General features: G+C 38.8%; 1 protein-coding gene across 1 annotated transcript; it reads left to right on the forward strand.

Moving 5' to 3' along the window:
- Positions 1–1,542: 1,542 nt before the first annotated feature.
- On the forward strand, positions 1,543–25,029 carry slc17a8 (solute carrier family 17 member 8). The gene is made up of 12 exons (XM_057836698.1): positions 1,543–1,987; positions 6,491–6,746; positions 8,169–8,287; positions 10,667–10,781; positions 10,861–10,948; positions 13,720–13,806; positions 16,320–16,462; positions 16,544–16,693; positions 16,782–16,914; positions 19,120–19,230; positions 22,221–22,348; positions 24,272–25,029. The coding sequence occupies exons 1-12, from the start codon at positions 1,893–1,895 to the stop codon at positions 24,596–24,598; spliced, it is 1,752 nt and encodes a 583-aa protein (XP_057692681.1). The 5' UTR covers positions 1,543–1,892; the 3' UTR covers positions 24,599–25,029.
- Positions 25,030–26,344: the final 1,315 nt, after the last annotated feature.

Raw genomic sequence — 26,344 nt, forward strand, 5'->3', positions numbered from 1 at the left:
TGTACATTATTCGCAAGCACAAATGTGTTGTATAAATAACACTGGTAGCAATGAAGGTTGAAATGTCTCTTTATCTAGTCACTTCGTATGATTTAATATGTTTTTTTAACATAGTGATGTTGACATAAAAGATAGATACATGTAAATAACAGAAAAACATTATCCTGCCATACACGATCTCAGATGCGGTGAAAGTGATCATTAATATTTTCTTGTGGTGGGTGAATAACAACACTAACTTGTCATTTTGTTATAATTGTATTGACAATATAAAACCTCAGTCACTCCATACACGAATAGCCATTCATATTTGGTTAAACATTGCAGGAAAAAAAACATACCTATATGTCAAATACACCATGAATAAAGTCTTGGGAACTTCCGCTCAGTCAATTTACTGTTAATTAAAGCGTTTCTTCTTTTTCCCCTTTAAGTATGATAAACTTGGGGGAGTCAGCGAGAACAAAAACTGGTATTTGACATTTGGCAAAATGGCTTAAGGCATATGGCATTTTAAAAAAAATATATGGCATCTTTTTTTTTTTTTATATGGCTGTCAATGTCATTGCCCTATTTGGGTGCCATTTGAATGTCAATGCACTGCAATGGTAAGTGTATGGTCAGAAATCACAACCACACAAAAAAATGCCATATACAAAAAACAAACTTTTTATTTGCCATTTAAAATGAATTGGAAATTTGGACGTGAATGGCCGTCAAAGGCATGGACATGCACGGCCTGCAAAAAATGCCTTATACAAAAAAATAAAAAAATTAAAAAATTAAAAAAGCCACAATACAAAAAAAGCCCAAAAGCCATTTTGCCATATACCAAATACCACTTTTTGTTCTTGGCCCTGCTAAAACTTGGGGCGAACTGATTGTCCTTCACATGACAGAAAAAGAAAATGATTTGCATGACTCCAGCGGTTTTAAGGATTTAAAGGCAGAGCTGCATGGGTGAAAGCTGTTAATTTTCTACCCTAATTGCTCATGACCCGGCACATTACTGTACTACACTAAAGTTATAGGCAACAATTTACCCATAACTTGAATAAGGGTGAGACTACATGCAATAGAAAATTGATGAATGAATTAAAGGGTGTTTCCTGGTGGTCATGTAGTGAAACAATCGCTCTTAAAGCCATGTGTTGGCATTACAACTACAGACATTTAAGTAATGGGATCCTTCAAGATTCAACAATCATTATATCTAGTTTAATAAATATTCATCTAGGGAAATAGATGCAATCAACAGAAAAATGAATAAGTTAATATGGAAAATAATGTAATTTCCAATTCATAGCGCATTAAACCTTTGCCTTTCCTGAATTCAAGTTGTCAAGCTTATACATCTTTTATTGTTCACCTGCCTGGCTGAGATCAGATGAACCTGCCGAGATGACATTGGAGCGAAGATGATGGAGACGATAAAGAGAACCAGCGTGTAGAAAGCAAGGGGTTGGGCATCACCTGCCCCTCCTCTCTTGGAGTAGATGACATGGGGAGGTAGCGTGAAGGTGTGCATTCGGTTTCGCTGTATTTCAAAATGACCCCCAGCTGTAAACTAAAAATTGGATCTACTGCTATTATACGCTCTACTTTACACATGAGTTAACTTTGCAAATGGAACTTTTCCGAGATGTAATTGGCATTGAGGAATGCACCAACATATTTAAACCCTCTCTCCACCTCTCTGAAACCCAGTAGGTCATCAATTAAAGTACTTGGATAAATTCTATTTAATCCTTGGCACTGCTCAAAACTGGAGACAACTTCCTAGCCTGCAAGCTCAGCAAGAATGGAGAACATCTAGTGGATTTTCTGGGGGTCATAAGAAATCAAGGAGATTTTATTTATTTTTTTTAAATAAAGACGATAAAGACACCAAAATGTCTTTGGGCTCTTTGAGGGAGCCGAAGCAAATCCCTGGGACGGAAGAAGAAATGAAGAGTACAGTGGGGAGCTTTTTAGGGAAACTGCAACGGTAAGAGTTTTTTTTTAATTTTTTATATATAATTATTATATTGTAAAAGTTGTCTACGAGTGAATAGGAGTGAGCATTTAAAACAAAAATGAATACTGTGAGAGGGATTATTGAGTCAAACATGTTGTCAGATGATACTTAAACAACAGCATTTTTTTGACATGTAAAGCAACACCCGTAATTTAATCGAGTTAATTTTCAGGCACTAATACATACTCTATGTCAGATAAATAATTCACTGGCATGTGCATGTTGTTGCAGCTCTCACACAAGAAATAAACATAGTTTTCGTGTCACAATTATCAAGGATATTATATGTTACTATATTTTTAGTGTGTGCACTTTGACATATTCATTTGCGATCAATGGCCCACATTTTAATCCTGATGTAATATGTGCATGTCATAAATGATAATGATTTTGTCTTGCAATGTACAGTACCAGAGCTGCCGCACTGCATATGCAGATAAGGCTATGCACATTGGGCCCCCATGTGGTCAAAGGGTACCATAACATGTCAAAATCTGTGTGTATGGCTTTATGCGGTGACAATAACGGCACTTTCACATTAGAATAAGATGACCATGTTCCGACTTGCAAATGACTTGTTGAAAAGGTTCAGTATTCACACTGCGCCAACCGAACATTCCGAGTCGCATCACGCGAATGAAAGGCGCACTCATTGATCGGACAAAGCTAGAAAAGGAGGGAAGGGACCATGGAGCATCACAGCAGCTGCACGTAATGTATCATAAGCGCACCCTGGTCCACTTGCATTCATGAGCGAAGCAGGGTGAGCTTAAAGTGGACCGAGACCCACGATTTTTGAGCGGACCAGAGTTTTGTTTGTTTGGTTCGAACTAGAGTTGGAATACGCGTTCACATTTGCAAAACGAAGTGGACTATCAAAGAAAAACTGACCAAAAAGTGCTAGTGTGAAAGCGCCCTAACATGCTTGGTAGTCACACTTAGTGGGCGGTGCATCCTGGGCAGAGGAAGAAGCAATTTTTAAATAAAGAGTCTGCCTGTAAAAAGTCTGCTAAAATACCTGCGCACAGGCGGTAAAAGACTTTACCCGTCATGCAGGCGAGTGGTGTTTGAATAGCACTCAGGTACATAGCATTAAAGGAACCAGATGTAAAAAATGCAATCCACGACAAATGGCAAAGTTGCATGATTTCCCATTGACAACTGGTGTACTTTTGAGTTTTCCCATATTGCTTTCATGTATGGTAAACTGACATTAGGAGATGTATAAACAATATAAACAAAGTTGGCATGCTCATGCTACATGCTTAGCATGTTGGGCGAGGTGGGTAGGAACGCGTTACATTTATTCTGTTACATTTACTTGAGTAACTTTTTGGGAAAATTGTACTTCTAAATATAGTAGTTTTACTAATCCATAGTTTTTACTTTAACTGGAGTAGATTTGTGTAGAAGAAACGCTACTCTTATGCTGCTTTCCCATTGAAACTTGTGGGTCAACGCGTGTTTTTTCCAAGCCGATGCAACCCACTAGCAATTGGCATTTGGCACCTTTCCCATTGACAAAAAAAAGCCGTCTTTTTTTTTTCCACCCGTCTAACCCCCCACCCCTCCTCAGCCGTGCGTATGGTTACGTGACGTCACCACGCTAAGATACGCGTCGACACAAGTGCGACCGAATTCATTCAGTTCAAGGAAGTAAACAATGCAGAGCAACATGGAAGCCTCCTTTCCGTTTGTGTTCTGTTTTCATGCTTTTTACTGCCCTCAAAATGGTCGAAATTGTTATGACGCATCAAGTAAGAGCCTACGTCACCACGTAGATTAGGGTGTTGACTGTTGACCCGGGGTTTTGCTTTCACACTGCATGACGATCGGAGCCGAGGTGATTTTAACGCAGGTCGCTTGGCGGGTTGATTGACACGGGTCGAGGCGGGTCGCTGCACCTTTCCCACATTGTTAGTGGGTTGACATGGGTTTTTTGGCCAGTGGGAAAGGGGTGTTACTCTGCTACTTTGGGCTACACCAGTCGTTACATTTTTCCTCTTTATTCTACATATTATATTTTGCTTTTTTTTTTTTTTTGCCAGAGACAGCAACAGTGGTTCAGTCAGTTTCACCAATGAGATGTCGTAATAATAATAATTACGTGACTCCAATATACCAATAAAACTCAAGCTTGCTGTTCAATGATCACACAGGCCTGTTCAATCACGTGACATCTTTAAATCACCCTAAAAATTTAAGTGTTTGTCATAGAGCGCCGCCGTCAACATGACTCGAAAGCGTGGATTTTAATCTGTCTCCCAGTTTTTATTTGGAACCACCAATTGACCACAGAAAACCGGAAATGTGATGCTTTTAGTTTCATAATAGGAAATAGGTTCATATGTTACATCCAGTAGAGGGCACTCATGCTCTTTGGACGAATAATGCTTAATTTCTGAAGATTTTTTTTCTCTTGCCCGAAGTCAATTTTTTGTTGTTTTATTTCTTTGGCTTAATGTGGTTATATAATATGTTATAGTACAGTACAATCATAACAGTTCATATAGATAACTTTGTGCCGAGGAAAAAAAAAAAAACATTGTTAAAAAAAAATATATATACATATCTTAAGCAGTTGCTCACAATGTTCCTCATTATTTGAGTATTCTTTTCACCAAATACTTTTTTACTTTCACTTGAGTACATTTTTTGGATGTCTACATTTACTTTAGTAATATTATTTTTTAAGTAACACTACTCTTACTTGAGTAAAAAGATAGCGTCTATACCTGGGTACATGTGTTGTTAATTAATTGGAATTCATTAATGATTTAGGAATAAAATAGTCTTTGTGGATGTTGTCAGTGCATTACCAAATGAGATATTTCTTTGCCAGTGTGCTTATATCTTGAGAATAGTTGTTTTGAGAGTAGGCCTCACGCCATGGCGATAGAAACTAACTTGAAGCTCAGATCTCGGCTCTTTTATCTTTGTGTTAACCTACCTCACAAAAAGTAATTATTTATTCGTGCTCCAACTTAACCCCGTTGCAATTTGAACCCCTTATGTTTGAAGACTGTAGCATATACTCATTTACCGTAATTTTTGGACTATAAGATGCTACTTTTTCCCCCTCATTTTGAATCCTGCGGTGCGGCTCATTTGTTGATTTATTTGGTTGATAGATAACGTTTTATTTGACAGTGGCGTCATAACACTGCCATCAGACCGTCATAATTATGACATGACACTATCATGGGCATAAATGAAAGCTTACTCCATTTATGTCCAGCTCTTTTACATCCATTCAAAAGTGTGATAATATGCCAGATGACACAAAATGAAATCTATCATAAGCATTCGTTAATTCTCATGGCAGTGTCATGTCATAATCATAATGGTCTTATGACAGCCTTATGGCACACCTGTCAAATAAAGTTGTACTGAATACCATAATTATTTAATTAATGAAACAACTAGAACAGTAACAGAAAAATAATTAGCACAGAACATGAATTTTGATTGTTATTTACATCTGTAACGCGTCAATGCATGCTAGGATGCATTTTGGACGACAACAGTGTTGATAGCAGGTGGCAGCAAAGGTTGACCTTCTCCCCCAAGGGAACAGTGATAGCCAAAAGAAGCTTCCTGAAGCAATGAAGCTTTGCCACCAATTGGTTCAAAGCTTCATGGTGGTCCATTTAGTCTTATGACAGTCTTATGATGCCGCTGCCAAATAAAGTGTTATCGGTTAATATCTTTTGGTGTAAATATCCTATAATACAGTGAGGACAACTGCGACTTATAGTCCATTGCGGCTTATCTATGAACAAATGCCGTTTTTGTGTCAAATTCGGTGGGTGGCGGCTTATAGTCAGGTGCGCCTTATAGTCTAAAAATTACGGTAACTTTATGTATGTAATAGACATACTGTAGGTTGTAGACTACACATGCTGTATGTTCACACGTTAACATTATTATGTAATTTGTATGACTCTCTTTTGATTGAAATTTAACAAAGGACTCATTGCCTCCCACTGAGTATTCTTTCATCCCAGCTTGACTCTCCTTTGAGATGAGCTTATCTGGCAACCCAAAGGGAAAGGGCACGATGTGCTCTTCAATATTTTGATCCTTGTTGCAGTACCATTTGTACTATTTTTTGGCTGTTAGTCTTACATAAAGCTCCTTTAATATTGATAAATGCAGGTGAATGAGGAACGTCGCTTGCTGTTTATTTTCTTCAGTCAAAAGTAACTGATTCATTTCAATCATATTTGTAAAAGATTTTTTGCCCTGTTGTTCAGAAACAGAAACCTGTAAAAACGGGCCTTTATTGATATTTTTCTATACTGTAAAACATTAGAAAAGTCGATTTCTGTATTTTACAATTTCATTAAACAAATTTAATTACCCTGGGATGCACATGAAAATGATGTTTTGATTTTACTTTCTAATAGTAAATACCCTATAATTGACAGGCAACTTGGTGTGTCCTGCCTTGTTCTGCTCTTTGCTCTGCAGAAAATTAGATGGCAGCAATGTAGAAGAGGAAAACCACATTGAACTCACGGAGGATGGGCGTCCAGTGGCATCCACATCTCGTCCTGCTCCTCTGCTTGACTGCAGCTGTGGCGGTCTGCCCAAGCGCTACATAATCGCAATACTCAGTGGTCTAGGCTTCTGCATCTCCTTTGGTATCCGTTGTAACCTCGGTGTTGCAATTGTGGAGATGGTTAATAACAACACCGTATATGTTAATGGAACTGAAGTACTTCAGGTAGACAATACTTTTATACATTTATTGTTGGACTCCCAACCAAGGGCATAGCTTTGCATATGGACGGTGGGGAGATAACACTACCAACTTTTCAGGATGCTCAAATTGTCCCAACCAACTTTAAAGCAAACTTATTTGCAATACATAATGACTTCAGTTATGGGAAAACAATCTAAATTACCCATGTATGTTGTAAGAATAGAATTGACCATTATCAAACTATTATTAAGTGAATTATTTTCATTTTGTTCAGACTTACATTTATCCCTTTAAACTTGCTAAATGTGCCAGTCCATTTTTCCCCCCTCAAACGCACATTTGATTGGCTGATGACTTGACCCCTCACCCACTACACACGCACTAAAAGCCCCGACAGAAATACGACATGTCGACAACATACCGCCTCCTCCACCCCCTTCGAAGAGGGGATATTAGAAGTTTTTTTCCGGCCGGCAGCGTCCACTCTAAGTAATGTAAAAAGACGTCTATGTTGTTGAGGTGGGGAACACACCACTAACTTTTTTACTGAAAGTTGAAACTGCATCAGAGTTAGAATAACATTCAATCGTGTGAACGATTGCTAACCTGCAAAACTCGAATAGGAAGCTGCTTAGAGAGAAGTGTCCTCATGTATGTGTTTTCCAATTAAACTGTGAGAAATGTAGTGAGTTTAACCCCTTCACCCCAATTTTTATTTATTTTAATTTTTTATGTGGTCTTAAAGCAGCCCAAAGAAGCTTTCATTTTTTGTTGAGTTTGGCTGTGCTTGTTGACAAAAGCAGTAGTGTTTTACATGTAAGAAGGCACCTATTTTATTTATTTTTGTTATTCCCCGACTAATAAGTTTTTGCAGTTACATTTAATATCTTTATTTAGGCAATGTTGAGTGGTCTTAAGATAAATGTTTATTTATTTATTTTTTTGCACTCTTGGATAGTTAAGAGATTATGAACAAGTTTGTCTTTATTGTGTATGTTAATATAATTTATGTTCAAATATTGCAACTTAAATTTGCTAATAAAATCCAGACATTATTTCTGGAAGTTTTCAAAATCTTTCTTTAATAGTTTTTGAAAACAAAGGTTTGAATCGAATGGTGTATCACCTGAACCAATACCTATGAAATTTAGTATAAGTCAATCCAGATTTATTTTGCATTGATCATTTAGGCTTTTAATTAAAAGGGTTCATATTTGTGAGAGATGTAGCCCTGACCCCGTTCACCCAATTTCTTTGGTCTTATTAATGTAAAATTCCCAGCATAAAGTGTACAGTACATGCAGGTTATGCTGTTATATCATCCCTGCCAATGTTTAGACCAAACCTACGCCCTTGCCTCCAACTAATAGTTTATCAAGAAGTGCTTTTGTTATACAGCACATATATTGTACAGCCTTCTTTTTGTTCACATTTTCCTTTTAGAAAGCTGAGTTCAACTGGGACCCAGAGACAGTTGGACTTATCCATGGCTCCTTCTTCTGGGGCTACATCGTCACTCAAATTCCTGGTGGTTTCATCTCAAACAAGCTGTCCGCTAACAGGTCACATCCATTTATGACATAAGTGGCTTGGCTTTCTCAAACTACTTTTTTATGACCCTATGAATTGCTTGCTTTATTAATGCCGACCTTGTACATTGATTAATTGATCAACAATCAGTCATTAATGATACTGAATTTGCTGTAAATCATTGATTACCTGTTATTAATGACTTGAGCACTTTTCAAAAATAAACTGTAACACTAAAGTTGTCTACACTCAAAATTGTGCATTGGTACGAGTGTGTGCGTGAATGTGTGTTTTGTTGTGCCCAGCGATTGGCTGGCAACCAATTCAGGGTGTACCCTGTTTACTGCCCGTAGTTGTCGAGGATAGGCTCCAGCACGCCAGCAACCCTCGTGAAGATAAGCAGCATGGAAAATTAATATACCATATTTTTCGGACTATATGTCGCACCTGAGTATAAGTCGCACCAGTCATAAAATGCCCAACGAAAAGGAAAAAAAACATACTGTATATAAGTCGCACCGGAGCATAAGGCGCATTTTGGGGGGAAATTTACTTGATAAAATCCAACACATAGAACAGATATGTCATCTTGAAAGGCAATTTAAAATAAAAATACAATAGAGAACAACATGCTGAGTAAGTAAGTATGATGTTACATGATGCATAAACAACGAAATGCGAATACACTGTCCTCACCAGGACGCTACGGCTCGGTCCTGGCTATACAGCGAGCTAAACTCCCAAATGATGATGCTGGACGTCCGTATAGTTTGCTGAATCAATTTCGTCCTCGATACCAAACAGGTTCGCATCAACGTAAATAAATGATAATTAGGTGATCTTACAGCAATGACACAAACGGTTAGCATGCGTTCGCTAGCATTAGCACATCACTCAAACAACCACACAACTGGCTTTAAGTGTCCGATGGCGGGTGGAAAACACACAACAACAACAACAAAAATAATGATACATACAGGCGTTGCCTCTGTAGAGATATTTTACAAGCATAAATAATTAACGTAGGTTCGCAGCCGAGTTTCTCTCTCTCTCTCTCTCTCTCTCTCTCTCTCTCTCTTTCTCTCTCTCGCTCTCCCTCTTCTTCGCGTAAACAAGTGCGAGTGCGCCCCCACTTGGTCGTGAAAGTGCCACAGACTAAGACTATTAAGAGTCATTCAGATAACTATAGCATAAAGAACATGCTAACGAGTTTACCAAACCATCAGTGTCACCCCAAAACACCAAAATAACATGTGAAATGATATCATTGTTAATAATTTCACACATAAGTCGCTCCTGAGTATAAGTCGCACCCCCAGCCACACTATGAAAAAAACTGCGACTTATAGTCCGAAAAATACGGTAGTAGTCTTTAGATCAGGGACCAGTAAACTGTGGAACAATGTCCAACAGTTACAAAAAATAAAACACATACAACTATCTTTGTTTGTTCTTTTCTTCGTACTATAGATTTTTTCCTCCTTTTTGTGAGCCCTCTTCAATAAATTGGCATAATTTTGTTGTGATGTAATTGTATTTCAAACTAGCCTGCGTATAGGGGACGCCATTTGAGCTCTGTCACTCAACGTATATTTATTGATTTAGACTACCATCATCTGTGTGGCTATTGCTCCTGTTCCAAGTGTGTCTTTCAACGCTTGGAATACAAGGTCTACTGTTCTGGGACCTCTATTTCTTCTGCTCCTCCTTTCTGGAACCCCTTGAAAAGCACAGAAAATCAGAAAACTGGGAAAATGTAGTGTTATGGTTTTCAAATTGCAACAGTTGCCCTTGCAGCAAGACGATGCACCAATAAGAAACACCTCGAAGGTGTTGCATTTAAATGGTTAAAAGTGTTCAGTGCTCTGAACAGCACTGATGGAGCAGATAGTAGTCCTGTAATAAAAGCTTCACAGGAAAAGAGGACACGCCACTGACAGAGTTAATAATGAAAGATCCTGCCTCTGATTTCTTTCTGAAACACCAGCCACTGGAATATTACAAGTGTCACTTACACTCTGCTTTGGAAAAAGAAGAGAAGGGGGATTTAGTGTAGGAGAAGCAGGCAAAGAACTGAGAATCATGAGAAACTTGTGGAGCTAATGGCACTACCTCAGTGCATGACAAGTGTGACAGTGAGATACGGTGTATGCATCTTTGCATGGATAACAAAGATAAAAATGAAGCTGTGTATAAGGTTTGAGGTTTAACTCTATTGATGAGTTCAAGTATGTGACGGCATCATCTAAAAAGCAGTTAGCACGGCAAGCCTCAGGCTGTGTTTTAAGTATCAAAATTAGGGTGACACCAGTCACCAGTGTATTGCAAACTCTGTTAAAAATATATATACTTAAATAACAATCATGGATTATTTCTCTTCTCACCAAATAACCCACCTTCTTCTTTTGCAGGGTGTTCGGAGCTGCCATTTTCTTGACGTCAGTATTGAATATGTTTATCCCTTCTGCAGCAAGGGTGCACTATGGCTGCGTCATGTTTGTTCGCATCCTGCAGGGCTTAGTTGAGGTAAAGTTCTCAATTGTTGAGTTCTAAAGAAATTGCTACTAAACATATTTTCTTTCTTTTTGGCACATTCCTAAACTAGGGTGTCACTTACCCAGCGTGCCATGGGATGTGGTCGAAATGGGCCCCACCACTTGAACGCAGTCGACTTGCTACAACTTCCTTCTGCGGTGAGTCACAATTATAAAGGCAAACATTTTTACATCAGTTTTTACGGTATAAATATTACTTGTCCCCACAAGGATAGTAGTGGATCAATAACAGGTGTGTTAAACTCAAATCATCCGAGGGCCGCTGGAGACTAGATTGGAGTCTGGATTTGTCTGATGCACAACAAGTACCGGTATTATAAAAAGGTTTCAAATATAAAGAAAAAAACAACAACAAGTAATTCAGCCTTCTTTTTACGAATAAAAGTTGACAATTAGGACCGTTCTTTAGAACATGTAGATTGTTGACCTGCTTTTGTCTAATTGTTATTTTATTTTTAAATGTTATTGTTATTTATATTCCAAGGCATGTCTAGTTGATTAATGATGTTACATACAGCACTGCAATTTTCTCTGTGCGTATACAGTAATAGTACACATATGTGTCAAAATGCCAATGTACAAAACAAAAAATCTTTTCTTGAGATTGGCTACGTTGTTAGCTAAACTGTGTTCCCGGCAGGAATGACTGGGTGACTTGATACATTTTCCTCCCACCTGGTGTCACTTTGGAATTAAATTTTAATCAAGTGTCGGTGGCTAATTCACTTTGGCCAACTTCTTGGCAAACACCGCTGAAAGCCAAAGATATGCTAGCTTGTACCGCATGTTATTAATTTAAAAAAAATACACACAGGTGATTGTTGTTTTCTCTTTGTGATGCAGTGATCCCTCGTTTTCCGCAGTTAATGGACCAGAGCCCGCCGCGATAAGTGAAAAACCGCAAAATAGCGCATCCCGCCCCCTCCCCCAAAACATATTTTTTGTGTGTTCAATGTATTTTTTCAGATTTAGCATTGAAAAGAGATACATATAAGACATGTTTTTCACTTTTTTTTCCTCAAAGTATAATTAATAAAAACTTGTCCCACCGAATTATTTTTAAACTAAAAAAAAGTAGAAAAACTTGTCTTTATTAAAAGCTTCATTGAGTGAGTCCACTCAAATCCGCTCAAGCTGCCACAGCAACTGTTAAACAAGTTAAAGGATGATTGACGCATGCGGCGCTTTGAAGCTTCGGCGTCCAAACATCTGTGGCAAGATCAAACATCAAATATCTGTCAATCATTGTTAACTTTAATATGCAACTCCAGTGCACTGCCTGACCAAAAAAGAGCAGCAGTAGGGAGAGTGAGACTACGTGATCGGCTCGGGATGGCTTATTTGTATTTATTCCGTTTTTAATTGAAAAAATATCCGCAATTTACTGAGGGCGTGAAGTTTGAAGCGCGAAGTAGCGAGGGATCACTGTACTTCACAAATTTGGTTTTGCAGACTCATCCGAGTTTCAGTTTTCAATACTCAAATTAACTTGAATGAATTAGATTACGGTAATTTATTTATTTTGAGTTTGCCGTACTCAAAATAATTTGCATGAATTAGATTACAGTAACTTGTTCATTGTGAGCTTCGAGTACTGAGTGATACCGTAGTTAGCTTTAGTGCTGCTCATTTATCATATGCAGGTGAACTTCATTTTGTTTCCCTAAAACAATTCTCCAATATAAACAGCACATGCTAATTTAATCAATAACAAATTTTCATACAGTAATGACCCAACCCCTGTAATAGATGAAGGGAGAACACTTAATGGATTCATTCGGGCTGATTAAACTATTTTCAAATGCTCAACAATGCATTTAAGACATAAGAGACATTGGGTCTTAACACGCTGCTGAATGTTTTTGAAATGAACAATAAGTAGCATAACCTGATGTAGTATAACCAGAGCTCTCTTCAACACCTTAATTTACTTCAAATCGTTTTAGTACGTAAACATTGTGGCGAGGGACGTGGAGAAGAATGACAGAGACTAGCTTTTCATACACCGCACTACCCCAAGAAACAACACACTTTATTTAACAGAACACACAGGACATAGCAACAACAATCAATACACTCAGTCGTCGTTGCCACAACTACCCATCATCCATTGCGGCGGAACAGATAAATAACAGTCGCTACAATATTTTACTCTTTGACAAACTGTCACGTAGCCTTCTCTGGCTGACAGTGCGGTTCACCGTGGACGTGTGTGGGAATGGTTTGGTGTCAGAAAAGCGCAAAATAGACGAGGCTGATCTGCGCATGTCTAAAAGAACGCCCAAAGAACTCTGGGTACCCAAACATTTTTTTTTCTAATTTGACTTAACTGAGATACATCAAGTTAGGCATTTTTTCCAGCCCCAAATTACTGCTTACTTATTAAAAAAAAAAAGTATTTACAGCAGGTTGATAAAAATGGAGTTTGGTTCACTTATCATATCTAATTAAAGTTGGATTTACAGTGACATGCTATGTAAAATACCCAGATTTTGGTTGCCAGATTCGGGCCTTTTGTTTCGTTCGGGGCCCTACGCATTCGCATAAAGGGAGCCTGCCACGACTACATCATAGCCCTGTACAGTTCACCTAAAGCAATAGTCGCAACAAGCTGGATCACTTCACAAAGTTCTATTTTAAAAACAGGAACTGGACAAGGACGGCCACTCTCAGTCCTGCTATTTGCATTATTCGTTGGACCACTGACAAGAGCAATACAGCAAAACACTAGAATTAAAAGTACTCCCCTCAGCTTATATCCAAAATCACACTATGTTATCAAATTTACAAGATCAAAATACTTCCCATAATGAAGAACTTCATTATGGATCAACACCAAATACCCAGGCATCATTACATGTCATGTAATGTAAATAAATAACGTTGAAATAAAATTTGTTATATTCAAGGATCCTATGCAGGAGCTGTGATTGCCATGCCTTTGGCTGGTGTGATGGTTCAATACATTGGGTGGCCATCAGTCTTTTACATCTATGGTAAGAACTTCAACTTCAGCAATTATTTATGTGGTGTGCATGTAAAATTGTCTAAAATGAAAGAAAACAACAACATAGTCCTCCACTAAGACTTTAGAGTTTCAGATATTCTATCAACAATAAGCTGTGAGAGGAATTGCCCAAGAAAGAAACATTTCAGATTTGAAGACACAACTTTCATGTCATCATTTAGTCAGTTTGTAATTTAACCAAACTGTCTGGCAAATTGCAAAATATGGAATAAGTTATTAAAAACCATTTACCAGTATACAGTGCTGCTCAAAAGTTTGTGAACCCCCTCAACATTTTGGAATTTTCTATTATTTCAACCTGATTTCCTAATCAATCAATTCAGTAGTTTTTTTTTTTTTTGTTTTTTTAACAGTTGTGTTGTCGAGACTAAATTAAAAAGAGTTTTCATCAACTGATGTAGGTGCAAAATTGAACTGTTTGGTCACAACCAAAACCGCCATGTCTGGCAAAAAGTCAATACTGCATACCACCAAAAGAACCTTCTCCCAACAGTGAAGCATGGAGGTGGGAATGTCAAGATCTGGGCTTGCTTTTCATCCTCAGGACCTGGACAACTCCACATAGTCCAGGGAATCATGAATTCTGAGGAATATTGTCAAATCCTAGAACATAACCTGACGCCATCTGTTTTGAAGTTAAAGCTTGGCAGAAGGTGGATCATGCAACATGATAATGATCCAAAGCATTCCAGCAATACAACCAAGGAATGGCTGAAAAAGAAGAAGATTCGTGTTCTGGACTGGCCCAGTCAAAGTCCTGACCTAAATCCCATTGAAATGCTGTGGCGGGACCTGAAGCGAGCAGTTCATGCCAGACGCCCATCAAACCTCTCTCAACTGACTGCGTTCTGCAAGGAAGAATGGGCAAAAATCCCCCAAAGTAGATGTGAGAGGCTGATTAGTCACTACAGAAACCGTTTGGTTGAGGTAATCTCTGCAAAAGGAGGCGCAATATCCTATTAACTGAAGGGGTTCACATACTTTTGCACACATGATATCTGAGTTTTTCTTAAATCAACCACTTTTGTTAAATAAAGAATGACAATATAACTATTTCTTTTGTTTCAGTCCATTATTTGGAATGTCAGTATTGTGGATTTGGGTATAACTTAACATTTAATAAGGTTATTTTAGTTTTTTTTACAAAAAATCTGACCATCGCTGTGGGGTTCACAAACTTTCGAACAGCACTGTAGTATGAAAACTGTTTAAGGGTCACTAATTTTCAATAATGGATCACTACTTTTATTAAAGCAAAAAGAAAAAATTAGGAGCTTAATTATATCCAATGCATGGTGCCGGGACTGGCGGTGGGGCGGTGTAGGGTCGGTTGCCAACGGGCTTACACTCACAAGGGATTCACACGATTACTGGATTCTAGATCACAGAGCTGATTTGTGTAGACGCTACCCCTCCCCTTCACTTAGCTTATAGAGTTCTCCACCCCCCTTCCCTTCTTTCCCTGGTCAACAGGCCCCCTCATGATGTTAACCGGAAATACATCTCGCTAACAATAGCACCAACATCTTAATAGTTAGTGTAGGCGTTCAATGTATTTCTTGTTGTTGTTTGTGTTTCTTTTCTTTCTTTTCTTGTGTTTTTTTTCTTCTGTCCCCGCATAACCCATTCCTGTTCACTGCTTCAAAGCTGTTCACAGCTGAACAGGAGAGGTTTAAAAATAAATAAATAAAATAAATAAAATGTATCCAATGCACCTATTAGAAATATATCTGGTGAGATGCTTTTTAAAGATGGTATCACACCAATGACGGTTCAAATTCTAGGTTTGAAAAATACTGTTACTGTAATATTTCGTAATGCCTCTCTTAGAAAGACCCTTACCGGTAATTGTAGCACAACATGGCTGACTTTTGCCGCTGGTCCTCAAACTGACACCGAGAACTTTGATATACGTATGTCCCTTCATGAGCCTACTATACAGGATAAATGTATAACACACACACACACACACACATATATATGTATATATTCCCCCCCCCCCGAAAATAGGTATACAATATGCTCTAAATATTGTCACTGCCCTCAAATATGTAAAAAAAAAAAGAAAGAAACAAACAAAAAAACAAACACACGGAAATATGGAGACCTATCATTACCGAACAATAAAGATTCCTTACTGGCACTTGTGCTTTGAATGCTTTGCACAATAAATCGTATCTGAATTGCTTGGAGATTGATTAAAATGATAAGCACTGACATAAAATTCACATCCTGTAAATGTGTTTTAATAAAAATCCACTCTGTTTTGTGTGCGATATGATCTCATGATTTATTGTTGTAAAATAGCATTTTCCTGTCTGGGTGCTGTGAGTCATTGTTTCATCTGAATGATGAAGCTTCTCAGGTAGTGTGTCATGGTTTTGAAACAGTTTATTGATTTGAATGCCTCTCATCAATATTTTAAAAAATAAATTGCCATATTTGAGCATCTATTCACTTATTTGTTGTATTTCCAAAAAGGTTTTTTTGGAATCTTGTGGTACGCCCTGTGGCTTGTATTGGCCTACGGAAGTCCTGCAGTGCACCCAACCATCACGGATGAGGAAAGGACATACATTGAGTCCAGCATCGGTGAAACAATCCACCACCTGAGTGTAACTCAGGTTGGTCAAGATTTAACGGTCAAATGATCATTTCAGCCCTCAACGTTACATACTGAAGATTTGCTTCGCTTATTTGATAAGAAATTCAAGACACCGTGGCGTCGTTTCTTCACCTCCATGCCAGTCTACGCAATCATCGTGGCCAACTTCTGCCGCAGCTGGACTTTCTACCTTCTTCTTATCAGCCAGCCTGCATATTTTGAAGAGGTCTTTGGATTCCCCATAAGCAAGGTTGACCTTGTGCTTCCCTCACACTTGTTAAACAGAATGAATGTGCATTTTATATTACATGCTGTAAGAATGTATAATGCTCTTAAAGGTGGGTATCCTGTCTGCTGTGCCCCACATGGTGATGACTGTGGTTGTTCCAATCGGAGGACAGCTGGCGGACTTCCTGCGGAGTAACAAAATCATGACAACTACTAATGTGAGGAAACTCATGAACTGTGGAGGTAGGTCAAAGAAACTACAATTAGTCACGGGTTATCAATGAGTTCCATTCCTACACTGGCAACGTAACCCAAATTTCCACGTAAATTGGAATGAACCCTTTAAGTACCCCTAAATCTCAAAATAACTATCCCAAAACTCGTAATATTTATACATATTAATATGTAATTTATGAATAAAATTAAGTAAAAAATAAAATATAAAAATTCTGTGCTTACCATAAATGCTGAGAGGTGGCTGGACGAGACCCTAGCCACTTTCTGACATACACTAAACTCCGGTTAAGTCCTGGGATTTAAACGGGTAGCCCTTATGTCTGTAAGCAATTTCGTGGGTCGACTGACACGGACATTAATCATAATCAGGTCCTAGTATAATGTCCGGTACTTACCCGGGGCGTATATGAAAAGTATATGACACATATGAAAGTAGCTGATTAATTCGCGGGTGGGCTGATCATTTCCTCTTTCTTTGCAGTAAGATGAGAGACGAAAAGTGGTAAACAAACAATGCAATTATGAACATGGCAAACTGGAATTAGCTAAATTAAACTGGAAACATAACGAAACTTAATTGCTACTGGATCTTAGAGCCAAGAAAGAGACTGTCCATTGTCCATCTTTCGAAATGTGTGGTTTATTTTGTTGTCAATGCTGACCAAAAATGACGTAATGTCCGGGTTATAAAATCCCATCCCCCGCCCTCCCTGCACAGAGAGCGCCAAGCCGCCAACACGGCATAAGTCTGAATATATCCAACCCACGTAATTCATGGTATATTTCCCCATGTCTGAAAGCCATTACACAGGTAAATCCCGTGCCACATTACAAGGGAATTTAGCGGGATATAAGTCTAAAAGGGGCTACTGTTACACTACTAAAAAAAAAAAAAAAAAAAAAAAAACACGACTGTAGACAAAATGGTGGACAAGACTCAAGCGTCGTGAAGTCGAAATCACATAAGTCGGGTTCGTTGTAACTCAGGGACTACCTGTAAGAGCAACATGGTCCAATATTGGTAAAGCAGTTACAAGATAAGTCCATCAATCCCTCTAAACAGACCTAAAAATGTCTCTAAACCAGGACTAGTTGACAGCTAATTGCAGCCACCTAAAAATCAACTGTATACTGTAAATAATAAAGGAATAATAAACTATAAACTTGAAGGTCAGTTGGCTTCTGTATATACTACAGGTGAATGACTTAACACAGGAATTACATTGTTTTAATGCTGAAATGTTAGTAAGCGAAAGAGCCACCTTCAATCATTCGACTTCTTCACCATAATAAGATACAGGTCAGTAGCCCATTCAAAGTGTACAAAATTGAAATCAATTTGGTATTTCTGTTTGATTTTTGTAGTTGAAAAAAAAAAAAAAAAAAACCTTGTAATTTGATAGTTTAACCTAAAATGTTTCCTGTATAGTCACGTTGTGGCTGTGCTTCAATAAGTGCTACACATTTTCAATGTGAGACAGTTTTGAACTCGTTGCCTATTGCAATACTGTATGTTTAGAATGTGGCTTGGGTTTGTCTTGTTGAAAAAAGGAGGGGTGTCCGTTATATGAAAAAGTCATTGTTTGGATGGCAGTATACATTGCTTCAAAACATGCTTGTATACTTCTGCATGAATGCTGCCTTCGCTGATGTGCCAATTACTCAAGCCCTGCTCACTAACACACTCCTATATAATCACAGATGCTTTTCAAATTTGTGTTGATAACATCCTGGATTGTGCTTTTTCTTTGTCCTGAAGGACTCAACGTACATGATTCCAATAAATTTGAAATGTGAACTTGTCATACAACAGGAAACTTTTCCACTTAACCTTAGTCTATCTAAGATGAGCTCGGGCTCAGTAAAGTAAAGTTTTAGGGTATTGATGATGTCTAACCTCCGCTTCGCATGGCAAAATTAAAAACTTGGCGATGATCTGTATTAACTGACAATGCTTTTCTGAAGTGTTCCTGAGCCCACGTGACAATATCCTTCACTTGACGATGCCAGTTTTTCAATGCAGTACTGCCTGAAATGTTGTTTTTTGGCCCGGAATCTTCTTATGATCGTCTAGATCAACCATAGTCGGTGATATCCATAAATTGCTGTAACGTAATGTAAACAAAATCGCTTTAGTGCCTGATTTCTTACTCATTCCTCTTGCAACTGGCATTTCGTTCTGTTCATCACAACTATGCTGTTGTTTTGCAGGCTTTGGTATGGAAGCTACTCTCCTATTGGTGGTTGGCTTTTCACACACCCGCGCTGTGGCCATCTCCTTCCTGGTGCTTGCTGTAGGCTTTAGTGGTTTTGCCATCTCAGGTATGACAGTGCTATCTCGACTTACAAGTGCCCCTACTTATTTTTCTTTTGCCTTAATATGCAAGTGATCACTTGAATTTTGATATGTTTTAGGCTCTGCACAGCTTCCGAGGAGCGAAAAAAAAAAAAGATAGGGCATAAAAGCAGTGCTGGGCAATATTCTGTCTCGTCTTGCTAGATTGGATCAATATATTATTAAAGCTTGATGTGGAAAAAAGTGCTTGTTTTGCCAATGTAACTCTTTACTGACTGACCAACGAGGAGGAAAAGAAATATACAACCCCTAGCAAAAAGTATGGAATCACCAGTCTTGGACGAGCACTCACTCAGACATTTTATCATGCAGAACAAACTCAGATAAAAAGCTTGAAAAAATAATGAATTAGTTCAAAAGTGCAACACTTTAGCATTCAGAAACACTAAAAGAAATAAATAAAAAACATTGTGGTGGTCAGTAAATGTTACCCTAATAGAGCTAGTGCATGGAAATATATATGGAATCACTCCGTTCTGAGGAAAAAAAATATGGAATCATCATCACCTTGTCAAGCAGAACTTTGGTTTGGTGCTGTTCCAGTGAGATTCACAAAGATGAGTGCCTGAAGAAAACATCAAAATTTCCTCAGTCCTTGATGATATGGGGCTGCATATCAGGCAAAGGCGCTGGGGAGATGGCTGTGGTTAGATTTTCAATAAATGCACAAGTTTACATTGAAATTTTAGACAGCTTTCTTATCCCTTCTATTGAAAATGTGTTTGTCATTTACCAAGGTGACAATGCATCATGCCACAGAGCTAAAACTGCTAAAGAATTCCTTGGAGAAAGATTCGTCTAGTCAATGTCATGGCCTGCAAATAGCCCAGATCTCAACCCTATTGAAAACCTGTGGTTGAAATACAAAAAAATGGTCCACAGCAAGGCTCCGACCTGCTAGGATCATCTGGCAAATGCCATCAAAGAGAGTCGGCACCAAATTGATGACGAATACCCATCAAGTCCATGCCTCAGAGACTGCAAGCTGTCATAAAAGCCAGGGTGGTGCTACTAAATACTAGAGATGTGTTTTGATTGTTATTTCTTTGTTTGTTTCTCATGATTCCATATATTTTTTGCTCATATTGGAGTGATTCCATATATATTTCCCTGCACTTGCCCTATAAAAGTAATATTTACTGACCACCATAATGTATTTATTCTAGGGCTGTCAAACGATTAAAATTTTTAATCGAGTTAATTACAGCTTAAAAATTAATTAATCGTAATTAATCGCAATTCAAACCATCTATAAAATATGCCATATTTTTCTGTAAATTATTGTTGGAATGGAAAGATAAGACAAGATGGATATATACATTCAACATACGGTACATAAGGACTGTATTTGTTTATTATAACAATAAATCAACAAGATGGCATTAACATTATTAACATTCTGTTAAAGTGATCCATGGATAAAATGTTATATTAAAACGCCTCTTAATGTTTTCGTTTTAATAAAATTTGTAAAATTTTCAATCAAAAAATAAACTAGTAGTCCTATTCTGTCCTCAATGTGTGTGAGTACACAAATTGACAGATAGCGAACATAAGTTCCAAAAAGAAATCAGACGGTGTGGCAAAGTTGCATGGGCTTTACTGAAGTCATCTCTTTTTGACAGGAGCACGTTTCTTGTATTTTTGTAAAACTGAAAATAACAAGGCAATGTGTCAATAACTTGCATAAATCACACACGTGTCCATTTGAGCAGTAGCACTAGCCAATTAGCTCACAAGCATCTAACAATGTAACTGCATTTCACCATACATGTGAACAAATTCAAATACACATCATCAATAGCTATCTAATGCTCATGAATATAAACAAAGGAGGAATATAACTCACAAGCGATGCATGTATTAGACACAAACAGTGTTATGGGGCTATGAGAACTGCCACTGAATACTGGATGCGGACGTTAGCTGGTCTGAATAGCACTGTCTATTAGTGTGAGTTCACGTCGACATATAATCACGTCAGAAAAGCGCGCCGAAACCCAAATAATCCGCTGCACTGAATCGCCAGCAGAGGGTGACATTACGCCACATAACATATGCAAGTCACACCCAAGCGCCAGCAGAGGGCAGAAAAACTCCATAAAACACAATTAACAAGTTGGCCTTTCACTGTACTGACATTTAAATCTGTCTGAGCGGGCATAGTGCGTTAATTGCGTCAAATATTTTAACGGGATTAATTTAAAAAATTAATTAACGCCCGTTAACGCGATAATTTTGACAGCCCTAATTTATTCATTTCTTTTATTGTTTCTGAATGCTAAAGAGTTGCACTTTTGAACCAATTCATTATTTTTTCAAGCTTTTTTATCTGAGTTTGTTCTACATGATAAAATGTCTGAGTGAGTGCTCGTCCGAGACTGGTGGTCCCATACCTTTTGCTAGGGGTTGTACTAGTGAGTCTTGTTATTTAAAAAATACATCTTTCATCTTGAAAATATCAAGGTTCGCGCTGCTCCCTCCCCACTTTACCAACGGCCAATTGAAACATGATGTGGTAATGCGGATATCTACCCTACCCCTACCTACCCTGAAAATGGAAACCACAACCAATAAACATGGGACATGTGTGCGAAAGTTGCCGAGACAGGTGGCGCCTTCCTATCCGACCTGAACTTATTAGTGGTACTCACGTGAATTTCAAAGGGGGAAGGTGATTGGAAATAAGTAATAGTGTACAGTCCTTGAAAAACATAATAGGGATATTGAGCTTCAAAGGTTTAAAGATCAAAATGATACCTAGAAGTTTTTTTAGTGCATTTTAGATTCATGCAACATTCTCATTCGAAAGCCCAATATCGCTAATTTCTTTTGAGTTTTGTGTATACAGATGCTTATCTTGCTGCATAAGCCTCTCATAAGCATTTGTGAATGAATATTTTTCCAATTCACAATTGTCAATTGTCACACAATCACTTGCTTACTGTGTTGTCAGGTTTTAATGTCAATCATCTGGACATTGCGCCACGCTATGCCAGCATTCTGATGGGCATTTCCAATGGGGTGGGAACACTCTCTGGAATGGTGTGTCCTTTGATTGTTGGGGCACTGACCATACACAAGGTACAACTATTCATTTATATACCGTAAATAAATAAAAAACGTGTTTAAAAGTATAGCTTAGTATTATTACAACAGCTAATTTCAAGGCTTGAATGTAGTTGTTCTAATCGTTGTCTTTGTCAATGAGCTAGCCATTTACATTTTGTGTTCCATAAAATAGCATTCATTAAGATGGGACATTGTAGTTGTAACTTATTGGTACGTGTAATTGTTATCGGACATGAAATTAAATTGGACATAATGTCGATAATATCTAAAGCGCTTCTCAGCAGCTTGGTGTGGTCGTTCTATTTGCAGCCTGTGGGTGACATATCCAGAAGTAAGTAGAGTCACTCAAGATGTCACTCAAGTAAGAGTAGCATTACTTCTAAATAATATTTCTCAAGTAGCCAACCAAAAATTTACTCAAGTACAAAAATTTACCCAAGTAGTACACTGAGTACTCTGTACAATAGCCCAGTGGTCCCCAACCATATTTGCACCACAGACTGGTGATGCCGTTTTTTCACGGACCAGCAATGTGTGCCAGAAAATTACATTGAATATAAAATAACACGACTGGGCGAAAAACGAATATTAATTGCAGGGAAAACATAATTCACCATACGCTAAATCAACCTTTTTTAACAGCGGCCTCTCCTAAATTTTGACGGCAAATATCCTTGGTCGCATTGTCTTGGTTGTATGCTCCTCTTCTGGCTCAGCAAGTGGCCTTTTCCCTGTAAAAAAAACTGTCCAAAGACATCACCGCCCGCAGCACGCAGCCAACAGCAGCTAACGTTACTGTTTACATCGACTGATGCTGAGCTGCTTTCGGTGTGCAAACACCGCAGAAAGGGCGGCCAACCACTAGAGGGCGACGTAATCAAACCTCTACTCAGATTAGTCAAGAGGCACAGGCCAGATTGTGCTCATTAACAAATTATTTGTTATTCCTCTGCGGCCCGGTAGCAACCGCACCTCTGACTGGTACCGGTCCTCGGCTCGATGGTTAGGGTTCCCTGCTGAGTTGATGATCCTATTATATGACCGTATTATGCAGAAAAGATGACACAAATATCATTAAATTTAGACCAGAACACTATGACCCATTACCCATCCAAAGAGCATGAGTGCCTGCCCTCTAGTGGAGAAAAGACATTAATTGGTATAACAGAGTAATGTGTTTATTGTTGCGACATCTCATTGGTGAAACAGGTAGTGCTACTGTTGGCATCTCTGGCAAAAATAATGTCCAATATGTAGATTACAGAGGAAAAATATAACGACTTTAGCCTAGCCCAAAGTAGCAGTAGTAGTATCGCTTTCACCCGCACTAATTAACTTTGAGGAGGGTGGCAGGAACCCTGCCACACACAAAAAAATTTGTGACTGCTTTACAGCATGCTTCACTTTCCTCTTTCCCCATTCACTATAAAGACGGAAGTCGATGTAAATGCTTTTGCGCGAATTCTGCAAAGATGGCAGAACAACAAAAGAAACAAAAAGTTTTGTCTGAGGAGGAAAAAAAAGAGAGGCTACCAGGATAAACAGAATAAACATTTGCCCGGCTTTCACGCACTCAGTTGGTTGCAGTCAGGTGCAGTTTTTTTTTTTTTTTTTTTTTTTTTTAGCAGAAACCTCATTGGTTAAACTGTCTGTGCTCGATCGGTATGAACAAAAGTGCCACAACGGCCCTAGAGGACCGGTTTGGAGACCCCGGATTTAGAGTGCTCATAGAAAGTGGATGCAGGGGTGGAAGTTAAACTATACACTGAGGTGGTTAAATAAAAATTACAATAATTCTCCTTTTAAAAACACTACAGCAGCATCTCGACTGAGCACCAGGATGTAGATTTATTACAAAACTTGTTATCTCAGATGTGCATCCTGTGTTTCTGTCAGGATATTCCCTTGACTCTCTTCATTCCTCTCTTTCCACAGACCCGTCTTGAGTGGCAGAATGTCTTTGTTATCGCATCCATGGTGCACTACACAGGGGTCATCTTCTATGCCATATTTGCTTCGGGTGAACAGCAGGACTGGGCCAACCCTGAGAGTACCAGTGAGGAGAAATGTGACTTTGTCGAAGAAGATGAGCTCGCTGAAGAGTCTGAGCTCAATAGCGACGGCACATCTCTCAAAATGAGTTACGGAACAACAGATAATACGTCGGGTCGGAAACAAGGCTGGAAAGTGAAGAGAGGGGTTACCATGCAAGAGGAGGAAGAACATGGTTCAAACGGAAGCTACCACAATGGATACCAGTGAGCAGCCCTGTGGGAACAAGGACTTGAACACTTTGGTCCATATTCATTAATGAACTGATGGATATAAATTAGAAATGTAAAGTAAACAAAATTACATCTAGTAATATACAAATGGGAGTTTTGCAGTGATGGCTTGTCTTTGAAGGCAATTCAAATGCTAAAATGTATAATTAATTCAGAAATCAATTGTGTCGTCAAATGTCAAGTGTCACCTATGCAATATGCAGTCTGGTTTTGATCGCAAACCATAGATAGTGAGTTAATCCTTGAAGCATTTAATCCATCCCTATTTATTGTCCAGTATTTTGTCAATTTTTCTTATAACATACAGTATAAACTCATCTCCACGGTTGACAAACAAAAACTTTTGTTGATGTTGATGTTGGAGGATGTTGTACAGAGGTTAGGTCAATGTAATAAACACATTTTTATCCAGCAATCAGTTGTAGGAATGCAATTTACTCTGTATGTTACTGACTTTTTTTTCCTCTCGACTATTTAAGAATGCATGTTACCTTGGTAACACACATAGTGCTCACATCTGGCTCGGCGTTAAAGATTATCGGTTCAAATCTTGCTTGAAAATTCCTCTGTCGAATTCTTCTCTGCACATTTCTATAATGTTCATTTTAGGTTAATTGAGAACTCCAAACTGTCCATAAGTGGGAATTTATGTTTCAAGGGTTTGTCCACATGCGTATTGCAACAAGTCAAGAGTGTAACAAAAAGTCAGCTGAGATAGCATAATAAGAAAGATAAAACTGATTGAGGTAAATTTGCAATGAGAACAGCCTAAAGCTAACTGTCAAGCTCCGATGAGGGTGACTCTGTGTTCCATCTTCCCAAGAAGATGGTAGTTCCTGCTGGGCATTGCTGCCTGTCGCACCTCCTCCGGTGCCCGGTGGTCAGCTGCAGGGTCATCAGCCAGAAACCACCATTCACCAACGTTTTGCTGGTTTAATTCTGGTACGTCTCCTGGTGGTGGAGCAGTGACAGGGACATCTCCCTGTCACCCCCTGCAGCTAATGGGTATTGTCCCCTGCGGCTGTTTTCTGGGGGTTAGGTGTTCTTTCTCCAGGTTTTGTCCTTCCTCCTGAGCTAGAGCCAAAAGCTCCCTTTTTCAGCCTCTTCTGTCAGGTTCTTTATTGCCTTCTTGAGTCTTCTTCCTGTGAGTCCCACATCCTTCAGGAGGCATGTTGTTGACATCTCCATGAAGCCTCTGGGTCCGACCTCCACTGGGTAGATGGTAGTCTTCCAGCCAGCCTCTTGGCACTCAGCAACCAGCTCTGAGTACTTGGCCGTCTTGTGTTCACAAGCGGGCTCAATCCCCTCCTCAATGGGTATTGTGAGCTCGATGAGGAACGCTCCTGTTGGCTTGGCTGACCATACGACTATATCTGGCCGGAGAGAGGTGATGGTGATCTCCGAGCGGAAGTGCAGCTTCCTGCCAAGGTCGACCCTCATACGCCACTCTTGATCAGGGGAAATGGCCTTGGTGTGTCATGGAGACTGGGCAGGCAGGTGGTGTGGACCCAAATGCAGGGAAACAAAAAGCAGCAAGGCAGGTGGCGGTGAACTCAAAAAACGTTCTAATAATAACTAACCAAAAGCACAAAGTACAACCAAAAGGACTGGAGATCAAAAAGGCAATGTTCAAACCAAAACTTACTTAAACGGAGGGACTGGTACACGAGGGCTTGGACAGGACTTGAAATTGACATAGACAATGACGCAACAAGGAGTGAAA

This window comes from Corythoichthys intestinalis, chromosome 5 (assembly GCF_030265065.1).
Source record: "Corythoichthys intestinalis isolate RoL2023-P3 chromosome 5, ASM3026506v1, whole genome shotgun sequence".
Taxonomy (NCBI): Eukaryota; Metazoa; Chordata; class Actinopteri; order Syngnathiformes; family Syngnathidae; genus Corythoichthys; species Corythoichthys intestinalis.

Bases quoted from the DNA above. Each gene is read 5' to 3' on its own strand.
- slc17a8 (XM_057836698.1), top strand. From the start codon at position 1,893: ATGTCTTTGGGCTCTTTGAGGGAGCCGAAGCAAATCCCTGGGACGGAA. The intron at 10,949-13,719 runs GTGAGTCACAAT...GTTATATTCAAG, and splicing joins TGCTACAACTTCCTTCTGCG to GATCCTATGCAGGAGCTGTG. The intron at 16,915-19,119 runs GTAGGTCAAAGA...GTTGTTTTGCAG, and splicing joins GAAACTCATGAACTGTGGAG to GCTTTGGTATGGAAGCTACT.